Here is a 22,724-nt window from a genome sequence, read left to right on the forward strand (position 1 = left end):
TTCATACAGATCTGGGATGAAGACGTAGTGATTTATCTGAATTTCAAAAATGTCATGACTGTGACAATGAAGATAATAATTCCTTACACTTATGTAGCTCTTTTCTGAACACTCCACTCAAAGCACTTTACAGGTAATGGGGACTCCACCACCACCAATGTGCAGCATCCACCTGGATAATGTGACAGCAGCCGTAGTGCACACAGTACCCTCACCATAAATCAGCTATCAGTGAGGAGGAGAACAGAGTGATGAAGCCAATTCATAGATGGGGATTATTAGGAAGCCATGATTGGTAAAAGCCAGTGCTTGGGTAATCCCCTACCCTTTTTCAGAAATGCCCTGGGATTTTTAATGACCACAGAGAGTCAGGACCTTGGTTTTAAGTCTCATCCAAATGACGGTGCCTTTTTACAGTATAGTGTCCCCATCACTATACTGGGGCATTAGGATCCAAAAAAATTGTAGGCTGAGCGCCCCATTCTGGCCCCACTAACACCAGCAACCTTAGTTTTTCCAGAGGTCTCCCATCGAGGTACTGACCAGGCACACACCTGCTTAGCTTCAGTGGCTTATTAGTTGTGAGTTGCAGGGTGATATGGCTGCTGGACAAATAACTCCAAACTCTGTTTGAAACTAATGTCATCATGTTTTCTGGCTTTATTTTCATTTTTTAACACAAAACAATAAATCAAAACAAATCTTAATAATTACATTTTCTTTAAATAATAAAAACAATAAAGCTTCAAAGCATATGGCTTCTATCACTGCTCCACTACTCTGACAACTAAACTGATTACTTCTATAAACTTGTTCCCCAGGTTCTTTCTTTATTTTTTTCTGTTCTTCACCACATATACTAGCTCATTGGTGTTGAGATTCTCACAAGCTGCCTTGATGTAGCAGATCTGCTCTTTATAATGAATATGTTGTCCTGTTTTACAGCTGCAATAAATTATTCATTGCTAAATTAAAACTTCCATGTGAAAATTTAGTTCTGTTACCTTACAATTACTGAAAATCAGGTAAGTGCCACCTCTGAGGCTCTGACATGAGGTAGCACTACTTTTTTCTTAGCTTCATATAGCTGATCTGCTTCACAATATGTTACAGTATGTTACCAACGTAACTACTGTACTGTATAAATGAGCTACCACAGATATTGTCCAGTGTGATTTGCTAGCTATTTTTGGAAAACATTGAAAATGTAAATTCCATTTTTAACACTTATTTTGTTTTTCTTTACTATAATGTTAAAAATGAGGGGTTAAGAAAGTGGTGAAAATCAGAAATTGACCAAGCAGTTTAGTCAATAAGTAAAATAATTATTAATCACTCCCAACTTGTAAGTGATTTCTCTAGAACAGTGGTTCTCAAACTTTGTGGACCAAGTACTACCCCTAATCAAACCAAAGCATCCAAGTACCACCTACAAGTCATCTTCTCATAGGAACCCCAGAAATTCTCGTTGACGAACATGAGCGGGCGTGAGCGCACACACTCACATACACTAATAATAAATATTATAATAAACTTTATTTGATATAGCACCTTTAAAGGTGGCTTCTCAAAGCGCTTTACAGAAAGAAACAGGAACAACAACAATAAAAAATAAACAATAAAAAAGCACAATTTCAGTGAGAAGGGTGAGTCTGTTTAGTTGAGCAAAGCAGATGTGAATTCATTTTTGAGCCTTGATACAATTCACAACAGAGTCTTAACAGATTTTAAATCGTCAGGCATTTTCTTGACGGCAAAGGTCTTGCGGTGGATGTTGCAATGCGTCCATTCATTTCATTCATATTCGTGGAACTACACTGCTGTGTCGGCTTGATAATGCTCTAGCACTGTCTGTACAAACTCAGACGCATTTTATTCAGTCGATGCCATTCTCTTCGATAAATTCATTCAGAAGCTGAAATATGTGCTCTCCTGTAGTTCCTGTTGGTAGTGGCTTATAGAACAGAAAGCTTGCATTTTCCCCCGTTTCCGTTTCAGGAGTCCGTTTCAGAAGTTAAAAGACGTTTTTATTTCATGCACATGGGAGCGAAACACAGAGACACTCCTTGTATGTTTCTCAAATTAACCTAGAACAGTTCTTAAATATTTTTCTGTCACATATCACGCTTTCCTGTGCTCACAAGATTGCCAGCGTTTGTAGTACACATTTCTATGCATTCCTGTGTTTACAACATTGGCATTGTTCGAAAATCACGCACAATCTCCTACCTCCCTATTTGCTGGAGATTAAAACCCATCCCAATTTTTCAGTGCACACAACAAAGTTCCAGGATCATATGGCGTACCAGCTGGCAGTGGTACGCGAATCATAGTTTGTGAACCACTGCTCTAGAATATACCGAGAGGCTGTTATAATTAGAGGCACATGAATTCTTTATTCTGTGGCACAACGTTGGTGAAAAAAGTAATAATCCGGGCACACTAGGTTAAACAAATATTATTATTATTATTATTATTATTATTATTATTATTATTATTTGTTTAATTGTTGATGATGGCAATACAAACACTACAATACACACAACAAAACATTCCACACACAAGTTATTCAATGTATTTACAGACAAGGCATTTCATAGGCCTAACATTCTAATCACTCCAAAAAAAAACAGACTTCTACTAAGATTAAACTTTAAAATAATGCAAGTAAAAGATAAGCTGCATTCTATATAAATGCAATACAACCTTCAGTTAAATCTCTCTTTCTGCACCCTAGATGCCACAAAATAAATGGGAGCCTGTCCCCCTATCCTATCCTAAGCAGGAAAGACATCACTGAAGTTTCTTTTATCCAGGTCCCTAAAAACACAGTATAACAAACTCTCTCTAGCAAGGTTAATTACTTAGCTAGTCAGGTTTGTTTGAATAATCATGAAGTAGGGGCTCTCGCCTGGTGCAAGCTTCAAGTTCCAACTCCTCCAGACTCCTCTCTTCACTCTGCCAGGTATCACAAACTTTAAACTGTAAGAGACACTTCCTAGTCACATAAAACTGTAACAATATATACAGGCTGATTACATGCAAGCTGCCTAGCTTACCTGAATTAACATTAGGTAGGCCAAGATTAGTGCTAATCAGGGTCTGTGAAACTACTGCATAGGGTCCAATTTAGTTTCTTTAATTCACATATTCTCATCCATGACTGAAAAGTCAATATCAGCCCGCACTGTCTGGTCTGTTTATGCCCAGATGCCTACATAGATATTAAGATCAAATTAAACTATTGCAGTGGTAATAGAGCACAAAATGCAGTCTGGAGTACAAGTCTGTTTTTCAAGGTTTGTGTTTTGGCAGAACACTCTTGCAATCTTACTGAAGAAGTTCTTTATATTCACAAAGCTTTTAATAGAGCTTTCTGGATAATGAATGGAGAAGGTTCCTTGTTGCAAAATAAATTGGTCTTGGTAGCTGCCCCATACTTATCATGGAAAAAAATGCCTACAGTTCTGTAATGTCTGTGAAATCATGCCTGTAGTGCCTTTGGCCTCTTGTGCTAGTATTATATTTGCCTATCACGTTTCTTAAAAGCACACCCTCTGATATCAGAACCATAATAGTTGTCGTACATATTTGGTGTTGATGTCTAACGTGGCCACTTGTTTTTTAAGCTATTTGAATCAGCTTTATTTCAAACCCAAGGCACACATAATGTAATGGCAGGACAAGATCAAGTGTTTTACTATTAAGCATTCTTTAATCAAAGGTGATTGACATTTTTTTAATGTATTTATACTTAAATTACATGGGCCTCTTGAGACTAAGACATTTTTTTGAAGATGTGCTTGACAAGTGCATTAATTAATAAAGATGAAACCTGAAGATAATGGCTTCTATTTTAAAATATTATACAAAGTAATTAAATTGCAATATTTTTGTGCACTTACGGTATTAGGCATGTGTCAATAAATAAAAAGAGTCCAGTTAATCTAGGATTTAACAGGATTGCTGCAGTTCTGTTCTTCTCTTGTTACAGAATGGCTGCTCTCTGCGCATGTTGAACCCACAGGCCTTTTCTGCCACCTTGTGGAATGTGCTGTCCATTCTCCAGGAACAGTTTGGGAGCATGGCTGGAGCCAATGTGTATGTGTGAAACTTGCTTAAGTACAGTAAGAATGCTTTGATTTTAAAAATGTCCATATCTACAGGCGTTCATTGGAGGTTCAAAAGAGTTCCAAAGTGTCCTGAAAAACATGCAATACAGGGAAAAAAGCAATGATCTGTTAATGTATGCAGTACTATAACAGCTAGTGAAAGAAGTTGATGCCTGTTTTGTAATGCTAGCTTACTGAAACAACTTATACCAACTCAATTATAATATTATGAGAGGGTCTTCTGCACAGCAGTATCTATGGCAGCTGGGACAAATGTGATTTGTCAGTGGGTTGCAGGACTGCAGTGCACTTGTACATCTTTATAGATTTGTAAAGATTATTACATGCTTGTAAATTTATTTAAACAACTGCATATACAAATTCCTTTTTATGCATGGTATGAGTCTAATTGGAAATGACCAATGTGATCATTATTGTTTTGCTTTGGTAATGCGTATTTTCCCATCCGTGCTTGTATTTATATGTGTAGATACTTGACTCCTGCGGGCACCCAGGGATTTGCCCCTCACTATGATGACATTGAGGCCTTTGTGGTTCAGCTAGAAGGGAAGAAGCACTGGAGGGTTTATAATCCAAGGTGAGAGAGGTCACACACAACTTTTTAGTTAAAAGAATGCCATGAAGTCGTGTCTGGATTCCCAAGTGGCTTTCTGCAGACTTTCCGACCCTGCAGACCCTGAGGCAATGATCAAAAACATTTTTGCATGCAAATCTGTACTGTGTGAGCAGAGGTTTTCTGTGGGTATTACAATTAATGTATTTGTTTTAGAATTGAGTCTCTTAAGGGCTAGTTATTGCAGTTTTTTGCTTGGCATAACAAATTGGGGAAAAAAATATAGATCTTTGAGACAGATTGGCAAATGGCATGTTATGGAGGATGAGCATATTTAATGAGTTGTTACTGATTTTCTGCTTGAGACAGACTTCTTCAAATCAATATGCATAACACTGAAGATGTTATAATGGATTTTTTAAAACTTTTTCCTCATCTGGTTTACTGAGTGATCAGTAAATACATGTATTAACTGAAGACAGTCCTTAGGTACAGCTATCAAAACTTTTCTAGAGAAGTTTTCCATCACAGAATCTATTTAAATATTTTCTCTTATGCAGTGCATTTTCACATTAAATGCTTCAGCAAACCCCTGTAAAATAATATGTAATATTTTAATTATTTTAACACAATGTCTCTAATTTTGTTTGTAAGAAATAATAGGGTGGTTTATAAAGGTAATAGTCTCTTGTGTCATCAGAAACACCCTTTACAGATGCACCCATTCAAAATGCGCGGTAAAAACCCGCGGTACAGTAACCTACCCACAAGCCACAGCGGGGCACCGGAGGGCACCGCAAGGCAAGTGATTGGCTGGCCAAAATGACCGACAGGGGCACTCGTGGTGCATTGGTTGGTAGTGCAAAGATTTAATCATTTAATGTCTTTACTGTGCACATTTTAATCCGCTTAGTTTTGAATATTTATATGGATTTTACCACTAAAGGGAAATTTTAGTAGCTGAGCATAAAAAGAAGAGGAGCATAACGCATCTGAAGTTGCATCTGAAGGTCATAAATGATATTAATTTAGGAACATAAACATTACTGTATGTAAACTGTACTGTGTATGGCTGGTCTTGGTAGTTTAAAGAAAAAATACACACCAGTCTTCCATTTCTCCCTAAACATTTTAAGCATGAAAGTTTTATGAAACGGTACCCAAATATGCGATTGCTGTATAGAATGAATTTTAATTTAAAAAAATTATTTAACACGAACATTAAGCTGTTTACATCTTCCGCCTGAGAACAGTCACCCGTTGCTACCCAACGCAGAAACACAGCCACTAACTAGCAAAGAGAGGACATTAGCTACCCAATATGATAAAGAAATAAATGATTATTTTGTTTATTTCTTTTGCACATTTATTTGAACATTTCCATCGATTGTACAAGCACTTGGAAACTGTCCAATCCCTAGTTCATCAGGCATTTTCTTTTACGCTGCGGGCATTCTCCCGGTCTGTGTCTTCTAGGATATAATGCCAGCGCTTTTTTGTTAAATTTGTGTTTCCAATAACGCCACAGCAAACTCTTGTTTTTATGTCCACTATAACAGATCTCCTTTGCTTTTAACCGAGCGTTTAATAATTTCCTAAAATGAAAATGATTTACTTTATTTCCCTCACGGGATCAATAAAAGTATCTATCATCTGTCTTAACTATGGGACAGAATTCTGGGGTCTCCCCATACCAGAGATTATGGTAGGGCTTCAGAATGGTGATTGGCTGACACCATCTGACACCCCTCTGATTGGAGAAAAAAGACGTGCTGGTTTGCTATACATACTGTACCAGGAAGAGGATTTCTTTCTATTCAAAACGTGTATTTTAAAAGTTTAAGAAGTAAAAACCTTACAGCGTACACAGATTTCTAAACTGATCAGGATCGTTATCTTTGTCTTATGCATAATAATGTTCACCGCTCTGTCCAGCAAATTAATAATAAACTTTATTTTATATAGCGTTTTAAACGAATAAGTAATTAGATTGCTCATAAACCTAATCACTTGCTTTTTCTTTTTATTTAGGCTCAGATTTCAACTATAGATCGTATTATTAATAACCATAATAACAACCAACCAACAAAAACAACTATATAAACATAATACGAACCAAAAACATAGATAACAACCACAATACAAAATCAAATAATCAAACCATTTTACTCTCGCAAAGTCCTCCAATTATCATAATCCCGCCCCTTATGCAAAACCAAACCTTCCTCCCATCCCGACCACCACTGCATCACACAGCTGCCAGGGCACCTCACCGTGTCAGGCCACCACTGTGTCACACATATTTCAGCTCCATATATTTCATGGATATTATGGAATATAATGGATGGATATCTTAGTTATCTTTCTAGTTCACAGGTTTGCATGCATAATTTAATTTTGAAAGCCACTGAGACATCAGGTACTACTGTTGAATTTATGAAAAAGAAACAAAACAAAAAACATACTAACAACTGTGCCGTCCTACTCCTTAGTTAATACATTTTATTATTCATAAACAGTTAACATTGTTAGCAAAATATTTTGAATTATATTTAACCCTATTTTTTCTTTAGTTTTTTATTTAACTTACTATATGATAGTCAGACTTAATGTATATTTGAACAATGAAAATATATTTTTACAAGATTTTACATTATGCACTTAAAATTAATATGGTTAATAATAGTAAACTGTAACATGCTGTAACAAGATCAGTTAAACTGCGAAGAAAATGCTTTCAGAGAAAATGTTTCAGGTGTGAAGAACATAGATCTCCAATGCAATTTCAACCAAACCTGTTCCCACACACCCTGCCCCCACTACCATTAGAATATACACAAACATTTTAGCGTTTCATTCTGAGCAGAAGACCCTCACACCTGAAGAGTGCTGGCTGTGACGAATTAAACCGGTTTTACAGGTTTCAATCACAGACCATGTAAAGTAACACACAGCGCCACTGGATTTGATAATACCTAACCAAAATCCGCAATATGGAAACAGAACCTGTGTAATTGTTGATAGATGATGTACTCGTAACATTTTTTCAAGACGAACTACAACATTTAAAAAATGACTTGTATGTACTTGATATCTCTAATCAATCCACGGGTTCCAGCACAAAACGAAACTAAAACGCATACCGTTTCGCGCTTCTTATTAGTTGCTCAAAAGTAATTTGACCGTATGAAATGCATAATATAAACCTAGAAACATATACGTGAGCAGTACTTAAGCACTGTAGTATCGGTGTTAAGACATACCTCTCAAATACTGTAAATCAAGTAAAAAATATCTCAAGGTCGTAATGAAACCATGTTTCGTGTATGTTTTCTTTTTCATCTTGAAATAACTCATTTCTAAATATCTTTTTCACTGTTAACATCTTGCAGCAACTTTGCAACAAAATATACACTCTGACAGTTCATCCTGCTACCAACATTAAATAAAACAAATCTTAAGATTTCTATATTTATGTCTTTATTTAGTGGTTTCATTAGTGACAAAGGCTAAACTTTCTTGGAAAAATGTATTTTATGTGTTGCGGAAAAATATCAAAATATGTTTAAAAATCCTTTCACCTGGCATTTTCGTACTTAGAAATTATGGAACGCTCTGTTAAAAGCAAGGGAGTTTTTATGTCCGTTGCAGTTCTTTTGCAACATGAATATAATTATATCGTTATTAATTTCTTGAGATACGCGATTCCATATTATATTCCCTTTTAATCAAATTCTAAAAGTATGCTTGCTGACTCCGGTATCACGTTAGTTAAAGACTTCGAAGCTTACAATGTTTAGGGAGAAATGGAATACTGGTGTGTATTTTTTTCTTTAAAGTACCGAGACCAGCCATATACTGTATGTTTATGTTAAGATTTCCCTTCAGTGGTAAAATTAGATATGAATATTCAATACTTAAACGGGCACAGTTAAGACATTAAATATACATATACATATTGTATACAGTACAGTTTGCATACGGTAATATGTTTATGTTACTCGATTAAAAAATAAATAAATAAAACTGAAAGGTCCAGCACCAGCTGGATTTGAACACACAACCTGCCAGTTGGTAGTCACGCACCTAGACCAGTAGGCTACAAGACAGCTCGCATGAACAGGCGGGCGAAACAGCCCTACACAGCCCTGCCGCAGTACACGGATATAATCATACCGTTATTAAATTCTTGAGATACGCGATTCCATATTATATTCCCTTTTAATCAAATTCTAAAAGTATGCTTGTTGACTCCGGTATCACGTTAGTTAAAGACTTCGAAGCTTACAATGTTTAGGGAGAAATGGAATACTGGTGTGTATTTTTTTCTTTTCATGATAGGTGTCGCATTTTAAATCATTTTCGTAGTTAGAAATTATGAAACGCCCTGTTAAAAGCAAGGTAGTTTTTATGCCCGTTGAAGTAAAACAAAATGCCTGACAAAGTATGGCTTGGACAGATTCCAAGTGCTTGTACAAATGTGCTAAAGAAATTATACTTTGAGTATACAGCTTGTCCAAAGTCATCCATTATTAATACTATTAGTAATATCTTCAGTAAAGGCTTTGATGCATAAATATTTCTGATAAAGGTAGGTTGTGTACTTTTGTCCAACTGAGTAATCTTGCTTTCATAAAATATACCAACATTTTAATGACTGATGATTAACATGCTGTAATACACAGTTCAAAATTAAAGGCTCAAATGCTGTACATGAGAGGTTAAGCTCCCCCTGGCGGTTTTACAAGGCGACGCCAGATAGTTAGTCACGTGACACACGTGAACCGCGTGATACCCCAGTGGGCATGTCGCGGTATGCCGCGAAATACCTCACCCATTTTGAATGGCTGCATCTGTATGTTTCAGTCCACGAAGAGCTGGCAGAATTGTTGGTGATTTTGGAACTCACATGTACTTTCTTCTTCCTGTCTAGAGGATAAGTGGGGGGTATCCAACCTCTTTCCTGATAATAAGCTGATATTCCTGGACCAGCCACTCTCCTTTTATCTTACTATTTTGTTGTCTTGTTTGGGTACCTTTCACTGAGGTCTCTGCTTAATACTACTTCATCTACCAATGGAAGAGGTACATCATATTTGGATGATTATAGTTGACACCAATTTTCCATTTTTGATTCACTGCAGTTGACATTTCTAGGTCAACTCTTATGTCCAGGCCTGCCTTATCAGACCTACTATTTTTGGATACGTTTATAAAAAAGATAAACTACCCTCTAATCAGAATTGGGGATCTTCAGACTGCATTGTCACTTAAGCCAACTGTCTGTGTGCCCACATTTTTAACCGATGTTACCTAAATGTTAATGATAAATGACAGTCCTACTCCATTTTGAAATAGCTAGTATACCCACTGGCACGCATCGGTACATTTAATAATATAACATATATAATACAAATTTTAACACATATAATTTCATATATGTTATATATATAAATATATAGTTATATTTATATATAACTATAATAAATATAAATTAGTTGCTTTATTTAAAGATATTTGACATTATATAGAAGCATTTTTAGTATGAGTATATTAATGAGGTTTTTATCTTGAAAGCTTCACAGAAATTGTGATTTCAGTATTACTGTAATGATATTGAAGTCACAGTACAAAAAGTCATGAAAATTGCATCTTTATATCTAAACATTGGATGGCATTGTTTCACATATTATTTCCATAGCCATTAACTATAATTACTTGTTAATTTTGTTACATACTGTACCTTTTCCTTATACTTTTGGGTACATCCAAGTTTGTAATTAGTTTTTTGTTTTCACCATAAATTTTAATTTGAGATTAATTTTTGGAAAAAATTAACAAGGGCTTTAAATTAATAAAATCTCTATCCATTGTATCACTAATACATGCGTTGATTTGTAATAATGTAGGTTAATAATTACAAACTCAGATAAATTGGTTTCTTTACTCGAGAGTCTTTCATTGAGAATTTTAAAACATAAATCCATAAAGGGTTTGTTTAATTAAAGGTGAACTGCAATGCAATTTTATATTTCTGGGATAGAAAGAATCAGCATTGATGAGTGCATTTCGAATCACTATAAAAGTAAAATGTACATAGTAACCTGTAAAACCTCCGATTTACATCACAAAATAGATTAAACTTTCAGGTATGCTCCACACCATATTCTGCGTTTTAGAATGAGGCAACAAAACTTTTGGTGACGCAATGCAGCATTATTAAATCTAAATCTACATCTCTTTTAATCCAATAAAAATAGTGCTCTCGATTTTGAGACAGATTTGCCGACAAATAGTACTTGTTAACTCTGCATGCAGACCATTTACGAACATACTGTATCTGTGGTGAAATGTCTACTGCACAACCTGTATTTGTCAGCAGCCATATCACCCTGCAACTCATAACTGGCAACCCACTGAAGCTAAGTAGGTGTGAGCCTGGTCAGTACCTGGATGGGAGACCTCCTGGGAAAAACTAAGGTTGGTGCTGGAACAGGTGTAAGTGGGGCCAGCAGGGGGCGCTCACCCTGCAGTCCATGTGGGTCCTAATGCCCCAGTATAGTGACGGGGACACTATACTGTAAACAGATGCTGTCCTTCGGATGAGACGTAAAACCGAGGTAATTAAAAATCCCAGGGCGTTTTTTGAAAAGAGTAAGGGTGTAACCCCGGCGTCCTGGCCAAATTTCCCATTGGCCCTTACCAATCATGGCCTCCTAATAATCCCCCTCTATGAATTGGCTTAATTACTCTGCTCTCCTCCCCACTGATATCTGATGTGTGGTGAGCGTTCTGGCACACTATGGCTGCCGTCTCATCATCCAGGTGGATGCTGCACATTGGTGGTGGTGGAGGGGAGTCCCCATTACCTGTAAAGCGCTTTGAGTGGAGTGTCCAGAAAAGCGCTATATAAGTGTAAGCAATTATTATTATTCAGTCGTACATCTCATTAAATTAGTCATGACAGTGACTAGTGAGCAGGAAGGGGCCACATCACATCGGAGTTAATGCGAACTCTCACTCTCACCCGTGGTGAGACCAGGCTTTTATGACAACATGGTGGCTTACATTACTTTCACAAAGTTCACAATTTTGTGCTTAATTTATTTTGTTACCAAGATTGAATACTGTAACTGGTCTGTGAAATTGGGACTGCAGTTCCCTTTTAAAGATGCTTTATGTGACAAAACCTTTAATAGTTCCTGTTGAAATATAATATAATTGCTATAAATGGCACAGATAGATAAATAAACCATCTTTGATGATTTTTAAAAGATGACTTACTAACGTACTAACAGTAATAAAACAGCCCAGTTACTTTAAACCACTAAAACAATATTTCAACATACAGGTTCAGATCTAAGTAGATGACTTAGAACATAAGAATGGTTCGCCATGAGAGAAGGCTCATTTGAAGTTGTGTTCATCTGCATCTTAAAGTATACCAGAGTATGAGCCTTAACTGCTGTTCTCTTTAAAAACTACAATAAGTAAAAAACTCTACTTTTCCGAAAAAGATTAACCAGCATCACTCAGAAGCAGTCTACTCCTGCTGTTACCATGGGCCCCATTTGCAACCATGTTAACCATAGTTACACCCATATCTCTTTTTACAAATGTAATTTGTTTCCAGAGACCCTTTTGTATAGAAGCCTTATTCATAAATAGAAAATAACTATTTCCATTATTTGTCATGGGGAAAAATTATGATATGTTCCTGATCCCAAAAAGTCCCTGATGCTTTTGGCTTTCTTAGTCACCTTCTGTTTGTAAAGGATGCTTAAGTTGATTTGATTATTCCCGATTATTTTGCCACTTATATTTATTAATTTACCCAGCCTATTACAGTTACAGGTACTTATGTTGGCAAACCAACAAGTGAAGCAGTATGTCAAGACACTTTCAATAAATGATTTGTAGAAATAGAAAGTATAGATTTATCCACCTTAAAGAGTTTTCTAAGAAAGAAGAGTCTGTTGGCCTTTTTTATAGATCGTGTCACAACATTTGTCCCATTTTAGGTTATTGTCAATGACCAGTCCCAAGTACTTATAGTCGTCGACAATTTCAACAGGCTGACTATCAATTATAGTGGGTTGAGGGGGTTTGGTATTTTTCCTAAAATCAATAACCAGTTCCTTTGTTTTTGAAACATTGAACTTTAGGGACAACTCGTTGCACCAGTTAGTAAAATCATTTAGAATGGGCCCATGATGGTATTCTGTGTTCTTTAATTACGCTGGGCAAACGTTCCGAGGTAAAATTCTTCCAGCACGGGGGTACCTTCAAAGCGGAGACGACGGCACCGAAATTTTTTGGCGCGCATTCTCTTTAAAGCCCTGGCCAAATATGAAGACAGTACGTACAGTTAAAATTCAAACGGAATTAAAAACTACACATCCCAGTTACCATGGTGGTGCTTGTGATCATTGCGTTTAACCAACGAAACAGGGCGAAAAATCAGTCACATGACTTTGGGGCAGAGTTTCGAAAGCTCAACCTATCGGCAACAAAGCGAAATTTACACGATAGGCTACCTCAAACTGTCAGTTACAGGACTGTGTATGTCGCTTAAGCCACTCCTATTTGGCATTTTAGTTATGGAGGCGAGAAGACGCCCCCCACCCCCCCGCCCCCCGCCTCACTCTGGGTGCCTGATTTGCCGCCATCTTTAACTTTTCCGTGTACAAATCGCATTAGCTACGTGTACGAAATAAAGTTCATCCCAGCTACAAAACATATATATTTTTGTGGTAAGAGGGAGCAAAACATCAGTATTTACTGCTATTAATTACTATACGATTTATAGTTGAAATCTGAGCCTAAATATAAAGTTAAAATCTCGACAAAGCAGTATAGGAAATACAGAGAAAATAAATCCTTTCTGACATCTAAAATCAGTTTTGATCAAGGTCTCTAAAATGAACAAGAAAAAGAGGATTTTCTGAGGGCAGTTACACTGTGTTTATATAGAATAAGTGATTTATGAGCAACCAGAAACAGCAATCTCTCTGCCTGTCATAGACGTTAAGGAAAGGGTGAATGAAGTCATGTCAAGTACAATAATTCGGTGATCAATAATAACAGTTGTAGGATAAGAAACAAAAGATAGAGAAAACTTAAGCTTTTTAAGGCTAAAACTCAAATTCATTCTACAAATTAAGGCAAATGAAAATTCAGGACGTTAAAGTGCTAGAGGTGTAAAAAATACAAAAATGCACATGAGCAAAAAGTTTTATAAATGGAGCAGGTGTTGCTTTGAAATAAGCAAACAGAAAAAAAGGTATGACTAGTGCAGAAGAGGGATGCAGGAACAGTTGCTTGGATATACAAAAAAATCACAAAAAGGTGTATGTTACAAAAGAACATGCAAACATGTTCATCATGTACATGAACATGTACATCAATTTCCCTTCGCGATCAATAAAGTCTTATCTATAAACATGAAACAGAGTGAGGAATCAGAAAATTAGCATGCATAAAAAAACAGCAATTCTGCCAGTGAGCCCTAAATGAATTAATAGCAACCATGGTTTCATGGAGGGCTTCTCAGATAGTTGGGCATTCAGGTAGATTGCCAGGTGAAAGGATTTGTAAACATATTTTGTTAAAGCAAGTCAGTTTTTTCCGCAACACATAAAATACATTTTTCCAAGAAAGTTTACTCTTTGTCACTATCATGAAACCACTAAATAAAGACAAATATAGAAATCTTAAGATTTTTTTATTCAATGTTGGTAGCAGGATGAACTGTCAGGTTGAGCTAAGTGCATATTTTGTCGCAGAGTTGCTGCAAGATGTTAACGGTGAAAAAAGGTATTTAGAAATGAGTTTTTTCTAAATACCTTTTAGAAAAAGAAGAAAATTTCCAGAATAATTATAAATCTAGCAGGATAGAGAAAGCACAAAAAACAGGCAGTTAGATTGATCAGATTAGTTTGAAAAGCCATTTAGCAAAGAGAGAACGAGAAGAGTGACAAACTAGTAGATCTTTTTTTCTGAACCAGGGAAAATCTGATCATGTTTCTCTATAACAATAATCAAAAGTTTTATTTTATATATCACCTTTAAAAGTGGCATCTCAAAGCAATACAGTAGATATAAAAACAGATAAAAGGACCACAGATTACAAAGTAAATACATATAAGAAAGACAAGCAGTTAGAGGTCCTACCAAAATTAGAAAATGAAGCAGATAAAGACACTAAGTCTTCTGAAAAGAAAGGTTCTGAGGTTAGATTTAAATGCACTCAGGGCACGTGACTGATATCACTGGGAATACAAATTGAGAGCTCTGGGGTGCAGCTAGAGAAGACCCTGTCACCCACAGAATGTAGATGTTCTTGAGGACAGCTAGAAGACCAGAGTCAGACGGACAAAGGTGGGGAGTGGACAGTAGGTACTGAATGAGGATGAGGATTTTGAAGTTGACTCGAAACCTGATAGGAAGCCAGTGCAAGGACTTGAAAACAGGTGTAATGCATCCCTGATAGGATTCTCGCTGTCATATTCTGAACATATTGAAGATTGTTCAGTGTGGATTTAACTTCCCCAGTGAAAAGGATGTGCATTTATTAATTCTAGAAAGAAAAGCCTTTCTTGATTTCTCTAGTTCTTAGTTTCTCTAGTTCCCTTTAAAATAAACTATTATTCTACAATGCAGAGTATTACATGGCCAGTATTTACACTTGATATTTGTGATTTAAAGAAATTAACACAAGCAGCTTTTGGAGATTTAAGTGTTCGCTGAGTTATTGCAGGATAAAAGACTAGAGATGGTGGTAAGAAGAAGATAATTTTGGGAAAGCTGAGGAATACACTGATAACAAGAAACCTTCCTAATGGGGTTAGGCATACTCTTGATGAAGATGATGAAGTTAACAGACTGTATGTTTACATAGATACTGAAATGAGGATTGTATTTTAGATTTTGTGCAGTTACTAGCATTGAAGTTTGTGTTGGATGCACATGAATTGAAGGAATGGGCAAACATAGCTGAGATGGATCCACAGAGCCAGCATATTAAGATGTTTATAATTAGAGGCAATTTGTTTAAATAACTAGGTATGGATACTGATGTGCAAGAGAGGTGGAAAGGCTGTTTCCTTAAGCCAGCACTATAAAATATTGTATTCTCAGTGAGATGCTGCCATTTCATAGTGGGTTTCTAACACTGTGTATAGTTCCATCCACATAGTGCCTTTACTTCCATCCATTTCTAATCTCTTAATCCAGTACAGAGGATTTGGAGCCTATCCCAGTAAGCAACGGACACAAGGCAGAATACACCCTGGATATAGCGCCAGTCCATCACAGGACAGACAGACACAAACACACACACACCAGGGCCAGTTTTCTCATAAACCAGTTAACTTACCAGTATGTTTTGGAGTGCGAGAGGGAGTCAAATCACACAAATGGAGAAAAACCATGTAACCCAGAGCGAACATGCAAACCCCACACACACAGGATGGCAGGAATTGAACCTAGGACCCCAGTGCTGCAAGATAGTAATGCTAACCACTTCGCCACCATTATAAATGGATGGATATCTTAGTTATCTTTCTAGTTCACAGGTTTGCATGCATAATTTAATTTTGAAAGCCACTGAGACATCAGGTACTACTGTTGTATTTATGAAAAAGAAACAAAACAAAAAGCATACTAACAACTGTGCCATCCTACTCCTTAGTTAATACATTTTATTATTCCTAAACAGTTAACATTGTTGCAAAATATTTTGAATTATATTTAACCCTATTTTTCCTTTGGTTTTGTCTTTAACTTATTATATGATTGTCAGATTTAATGTATATTTGAACAATGAAAATATATTTTTACAAGATGCGGGGGAAAGTGCAACAACTTATTACAGTGCTAAATGTAATATTATTGATTGCTAATAGTTTATCCTACACCTTACTTTCTTAATTAGATGTATTTAAAACAGTGTACTAAGTGTAACATACCATTCAGAAATACTATCGAGAATAGTTTTGTGGTGTTTGTATGGATGAAAAGTTTCTAAAATGTATAACGTAACAAAATTAAAGACGATTAAAATCTGTAATCTTTCCACTTGTAATGTCATTAGACAGAACAACAAGTTTCTGCTTTGTCTAAGGATGGTATCAAAAAGTAGTCTTAAGTGGTGAGAAAGCTGTGCTTAATGATAATTAAGTGACTTAAAAGTAAAAAGAGATGCTTCATATTGATTGATTAATTTTAAAAACTAAGTTATAAATGCAGACACGATTGCTGCCATAAGCGCTCCAGGCAGCAGAACGTTCGTTCTGTACTGCTGAGCTCCGCGCCTCCTCCCTCTCTCAGTGCCGCGCCCCTCTCTGACGGAGCGCAGTGGGCGGTATGCTATTTTCAGAGCCTCTGATTGGGGAAAAAAAGACCTGCTGATCAGTTTCACACACAGGAAGAGAAAAGAATGGGATTTTTTCTCTTCGAAACGTGTGTTGTCTTTATGAAATTCGTGTATTTTAAACGTTTAATTAAGAAGTAAAAACCTTACAGTGTACACAAAGATTCTGAGCTGATCACGAGGAAGAAAAATCACCCATTTTTCAAGCATAAAAAGTGGTTTTTAACTCTCAAAACCTGTTTTTATAGGTTTTAAAGTCGTGCAATGTCTAAGTTAAGCCAGAACACATCATTATATCTCATTTTTTATTTCTTTTATAAAAAAATTAAAAATCGTTTGCCCAGCCTACTTTAATAAACTGACCACAGCTGTGTCATGAGCAAACCTAATAAGGTGTATATCTGTGTGTTTGCTTATGCAATCATTGGTGTACAAAATGTACAGCAGAGGGTAGAGCAGAAGTATAGCCTGTTAGTTAGGAAGTCCAGCACCCACCTTATCAAGTTCTCATTCAGATTGAAGTGCTTTGAGAGTTTCTGTGCAAGCAACAATGTTGTATTGAAAGCAAAGGAGAAGTCAGCAAATAAAATCCTTACAAAGGTCCCTGGTTGGTCCAGATGTTGATAGACCAGATTTAACAATGTATTGCATCGTCTACTCCTCTCGTTTCCATGTATGCAAACCGCAGGGGGTCGATGAGGGCTTGTGTGATCTTAGTGATGTGTTGCTTCACTATTCTCTCAAGAGTTTTCATTGGGAGAGATGTGATGGCTACGGGCCTGTAGCTGTTAAGGCCACAAGGCTTGGCAGTTTTAGGTATAGGAATAATGATACATTTCTTCCACAGAGAGGGAATGATCTGTGAGTTTAAGGACATCTGGAAGAGAAAACTAAAAATATTACAAAGCTGATCTGCACAAAATTGTAGGACCCTACCACCCACATTGTCTGGACCTGCACTTTTCTTAATATTGATTTTCCTAAAAAGTCTACATACTTCTGCGTTGTCAATATTAAAGAAAACCTCTCCAGATACAGGGTGAAAAGCACTATGAGCTGAGGTGGTTGTAGAATTTAACTCAAAGCAGGTATAAAACACATTCAGATCATTGGCCAGCTGTTGTCCATCCATACCATTTAACAGAGTTATAGTGCTGCCACTACTCTTCTGAGGGATATTGGCCATGCTTTTAATGCCCTGCCATGCCATCCTGGTGTCACCTGTTGTCATGGTGTTCTCTATTTTTACCTTGTACTGATCTCCCCTTTCACCTGGGTGCTGGGTGTCCTCTTGAGAAAAAGCTTGTTTCTTTTTTAGGAGGACATGATTAAGGCTTTTTGTTACCCAGGGTTTGTTATTGGGAAAAGCCTTGGTTTTGGTAAGGATGGTAGAGTCGACGCAGAAAGAAATATAATCTGATACAGAGTCCTGGCCTTTTATTATTCTGGTCTCCAGTTTGATCCTCTTGAACAGCGCCTGGTAGATCGGCCTGAGAAGCACAGTGTTGTGGTTGGAGTTGCCCAGTGGAGGTCTTGTGGGGGACGAGTAGGCGTTAGGGACTGTCCCATAACAACGATCGATTATTTTATTCAACTGCGTGGGGCAGGTCACGTATTGGTAATACGTTGAAAGACTGTTATTTAGCGTGCAGCTGTTAAAGTCTCCTAAAATAAATTTAGGAGCATCTGGGGATATAGTGTCCAGTTTCTGGGTAGCATCGAAAATTATATTGGAAGCCTCTACCGCAGTGGTTCTCAAACTGTGGTACGCGTACCGGCAGTGGTACGTGGATTGCCGCCAGGTGGTACGTCAAATGACCCTGGAACTGTTGTGTGCTCTGAAAAATAGGGACAGGTTTTCATATTTTGTATTTTAATACGTGTCGAATATGCAGCCTACGTACTACGATACAGTGCGCGCTAATACTTCAGTGGACACAAGAGATACTCTGTAATTCTATACCACTCTATAGGAATGCATGCTACGGATGCAAGTGACCAATTGTATTTAAAAAAAGCTACTGTATCTCCAGCAAATAGGGAGAAAGGAGAATGTGCGTGATTTTGGAACAATGCAAACGTTGTAAACACAGGAATGCATAGAAATACGTGCTACGAATGTAGGTAATCTTGTGAGCACACGAAAGCGTGATAACAGAAAAATATTTAAGAACTGTTCTAATTTGAGAAAAATACACTGAGCGTCTCTGTGTTTCGCTCCCATGCGCATGAAATAAAAACTTTAAATAAATACGGAAATAAAAATGGAAACGTGGAAAAATGCAAGCTTGCGGATTGCTAAAGCAGGTAAGCTACACTATTTTTGAAGAACCTTATTTACCGTTGGCAAAAGAGCTGACACGTATTATGTGTAGAGAAAAGGCTGCTAAACAGCTCGACCTGCTGTCCCCCTCCCCTGAAAGACACAGTCATTCATAGAATTATTGAAATGAAGGATTATATCAAAAGTACACTGATAGAGCACGTTAAGATGAGCAGATGTTTTTCACTGCAATTAGATGAGTCTGTAGTCGATTTGGCCAATTTGCTCGTTTACATTAGATACGAGTTTGAGGGTATGTCCCATGAAGACTTTCTGTTCTGTAAACCGCTACCAACAGGAACTACAGGAGAGCACATATTTCAGCCTCTGAATGAATTTATCGAAGAGAATGGCCTCGACTGGATAAAATGCATCTGAGTTTGTACAGACGGTGCTAGAGCAATGACAAGCCGACATAACAGTGTAGTTTCACGAATTAGAGAGGTTGCTCTAGAAATTAATGTACGCATTACAACATCCACCGCGAGACCTTTGCCGTCAAGAAAATGCCTGACGATTTAATATCTGTTAGACTCTGTTGTGTTTTGTATCAAGGGTCGAAAAATGAATTCACATCTGCTTTGCTCAACTAAACAGGCTCACCCCTCTCACTGAAATGGTGCTTTTTTATTAGTTGTCGTTAATGTTGTTTTTCTGTAAAACACTTTGAGAAGCCACCTTTAAAGGCCCTATATCAAATAAAGTTTATTATTATAATATTTATTATATGTATGTGTGAGTGTGTGCACGCGCGCTCATGTTGGTCATTGAGAATTTCTGGGGTTCCTATGAGATGATGACTTGTAGGTGGTACTTGGATGCTTTGGTTGGATTAGGGGTGGTACTTGGTCCAAAAAGTTTGAGAACCACTGCTCTACCGCATTTGCTTTAGGGTGGATATAGACCAGGTAATAAAAAGCTGCGGAAATTCTCGAGGGAGATAGAAGTGGAACAGAGAAACACTGAGCAGTTCAATGTCAGGCGTGCACACACTCTCACAGACAGTGATGTTCTCACGCCTGCGGTTGTTTATCATCAAGCAGACCCTTCTGCCGTAATATTTACCTGTGCTTTCAGGATCGCTGTCCAGCCGCTGTAGAGAAAACCCCTCGGGCTTCACAACATCGTCTTCCACGGTCTCATCCAGCCAAGTTTCCTTAAAAGCTAGAATAGAGGCATCCCGAAACTTGTGCAGGAACTGCACGCTAGCATGCAGTTCATCAAGGTTGCTCCTCAGTGAGTGCACGTTTGACAGAATGATGGTGGGCAGTGGGAGCTTTTTCCTCCTCCGCCAGAGCCTCTGTCGCAGTCCTCTCCTCCTGCAGTGCTTGTGCTTAGTTTTCTGATTAAAGTTAGTGTTTTTTGTAGAACACAGAATGTCTTGCGGAAGATTGGCAAACAATGTGTCCGAGGATTGGAAATCTTTGTAACTTAAAGTTAAAAGGAATTCTTGGCTATATTTCAATGATGCCAGCATCACATGCGCCCCAGCCATGGACAGGTAGAGCCAGGTAATCTGTAGAAAACAGCACCAGCAAAGCAAATACCTTGATGAGTTTCATCATATTGCTCCTGATCATCCAGAACATAAATGGTTGTCGGTGAGAAAAGAAGTAATAAAACATAGAAACATGAAAATAAAATAAGAAAAAAAAAGTAGCACATAAAAATTCAAACTAATAAAATGCTAAAAAGTCAGGAAAAGCAGGAGAGGACAAAGACGCCAGTCGCTACAGAGCAGCGCCCATTTCATGACCTCTTCTGAGAGCATCCCAAGGTTAATTCAGATCGCTGAGTCTTACACTTGTGGATAACTGGGCTCAAGGAACCTCACTTTTCATTCAAATATGCTAGGACCTTTCAGGAAGTAGCAGGGAAGATCCTCTACTTGGTTATTCCTGTTTGGCCGGAACCGCTCTGCTGCCTTCATTAACTTACAAGCAGGCTGTCATGGCAGTGACCAAGGCTGCAACTCATTGTGTGTCTTCACTGAACCTCCATGTCTCTGTCTCTGTCTCAGTCTAGGATCCGTCTATACTGGTTATACCACCCACCCCTACTTGGAAGAGTAAACTGAACCTCTATAAACCTTGATAGTAACCATTGTAAAGTTTACCTTGGTATATATATGTATGTTGTGGGTTAATTATTGTCAGTCAGCAGTACAGAAACCCACCATATAAGATCACTTTAAGAGCACAGAAAGAAAAACAAAAAGAATAGAGAAAAGAGAGGAACTGGAAGTTACTCATGATCATCCAAACAAAACCTGAACCTTGCTAGGGAGAGCTTGCTGTTTTGTTTTTAGGGAACTTGGGTTTTCTAGGTAAAAGATACCTCGGTTAGAAATGTCTTTCCTACTTGTGGGTGCATTTCTAGAATAGCGAGAAAGGCTCCCATTTATTTTGTAGCATCTGGGGTGCAGAGAGAGATATTTAACTGCAGGTTGCATTGCATTTAATTTGAAGACAGCTTATCTATTATTTAGGCATTAAGAGTTGGTAAAGTACCTTGCTCAAGGTAAAACAGCAGTGTCTGAGCCCAGTTATGAGGCCAGAGATCCAGCCACTTTGCTACTCTACTTGGCAGCATCCAAGATGGGGACTTTCAAAAATATGACCCTGATCTTTTTTAAAGAAAATCTGAGATTGTGAAGCATGGGACTGCTGAAGTATTAGTCCAGCTGTGAATGAATGATACATATGTGAAAATCTCATATCCAAATTTTCTCTCTTTTTACAGGACTGAAAATGAAGTCCTTCCTCAAGTCTCCAGCCGTAAGTATGAATTTAAGAAAATTTTAAGAATGTTATTTTGTATAAAAGGTTTATAAAAGCATCTTTATAGTTTCCTTTTATGTGATGGGGGTCATGAGGAGATAATGTAAAGATTCTGATTTATCTGCAGAAGAATGTGATGAATTCAGTCATACACTGTAGCTTGGACTAAGAAACATCTACTGTGTGAGCTTGTTAACCTGATGTGTGTGCAGTTACCATCATACTGTTCGGAACTCAGTCTACCAAAGATTAAGATTTTATTTTTTGTAGAATTATTGTAGAATCTGTAAAAGATGTGGCAATGCTTGTCCATTAATGGATATATCCATACAAGAAATATGGCATGTAAGTAAAAGCTGTAGTTGTTTTGTGATACACATGAATCTACTGAGCATTGCCCTTTTCTTGTGCAAATTCATTATTCTTTTTAGAACTGGATATAAGAACACACAAGTACACTTTGAAACATGATGGCTTTCTTGACAAAGTTAATTTCAAAATATTGTTGTGGCTTATTGTTGTACAGCTTCAAATTTCCGATGGCATCCTAACAAATTTGGTT

At 37.3% G+C, this 22,724-nt stretch overlaps 1 protein-coding gene across 1 annotated transcript in view; it reads left to right on the forward strand.

Moving 5' to 3' along the window:
• Positions 1 to 22,724, forward strand: part of riox1 (ribosomal oxygenase 1) — a 38,066-nt gene that overhangs the window by 4,907 nt on the left and 10,435 nt on the right. The window contains exons 6-8 of the mRNA XM_015345943.2: positions 3,995 to 4,101; positions 4,603 to 4,710; positions 22,125 to 22,159. Of these exons, the coding sequence (XP_015201429.1) occupies positions 3,995 to 4,101; positions 4,603 to 4,710; positions 22,125 to 22,159 (250 nt within the window). The remainder of the gene's footprint in view (positions 1 to 3,994; positions 4,102 to 4,602; positions 4,711 to 22,124; positions 22,160 to 22,724) is intronic.

The sequence above is a fragment of the Lepisosteus oculatus genome, chromosome 2 (genome assembly GCF_040954835.1).
Source record: "Lepisosteus oculatus isolate fLepOcu1 chromosome 2, fLepOcu1.hap2, whole genome shotgun sequence".
Classification (NCBI taxonomy): domain Eukaryota; kingdom Metazoa; phylum Chordata; class Actinopteri; order Semionotiformes; family Lepisosteidae; genus Lepisosteus; species Lepisosteus oculatus.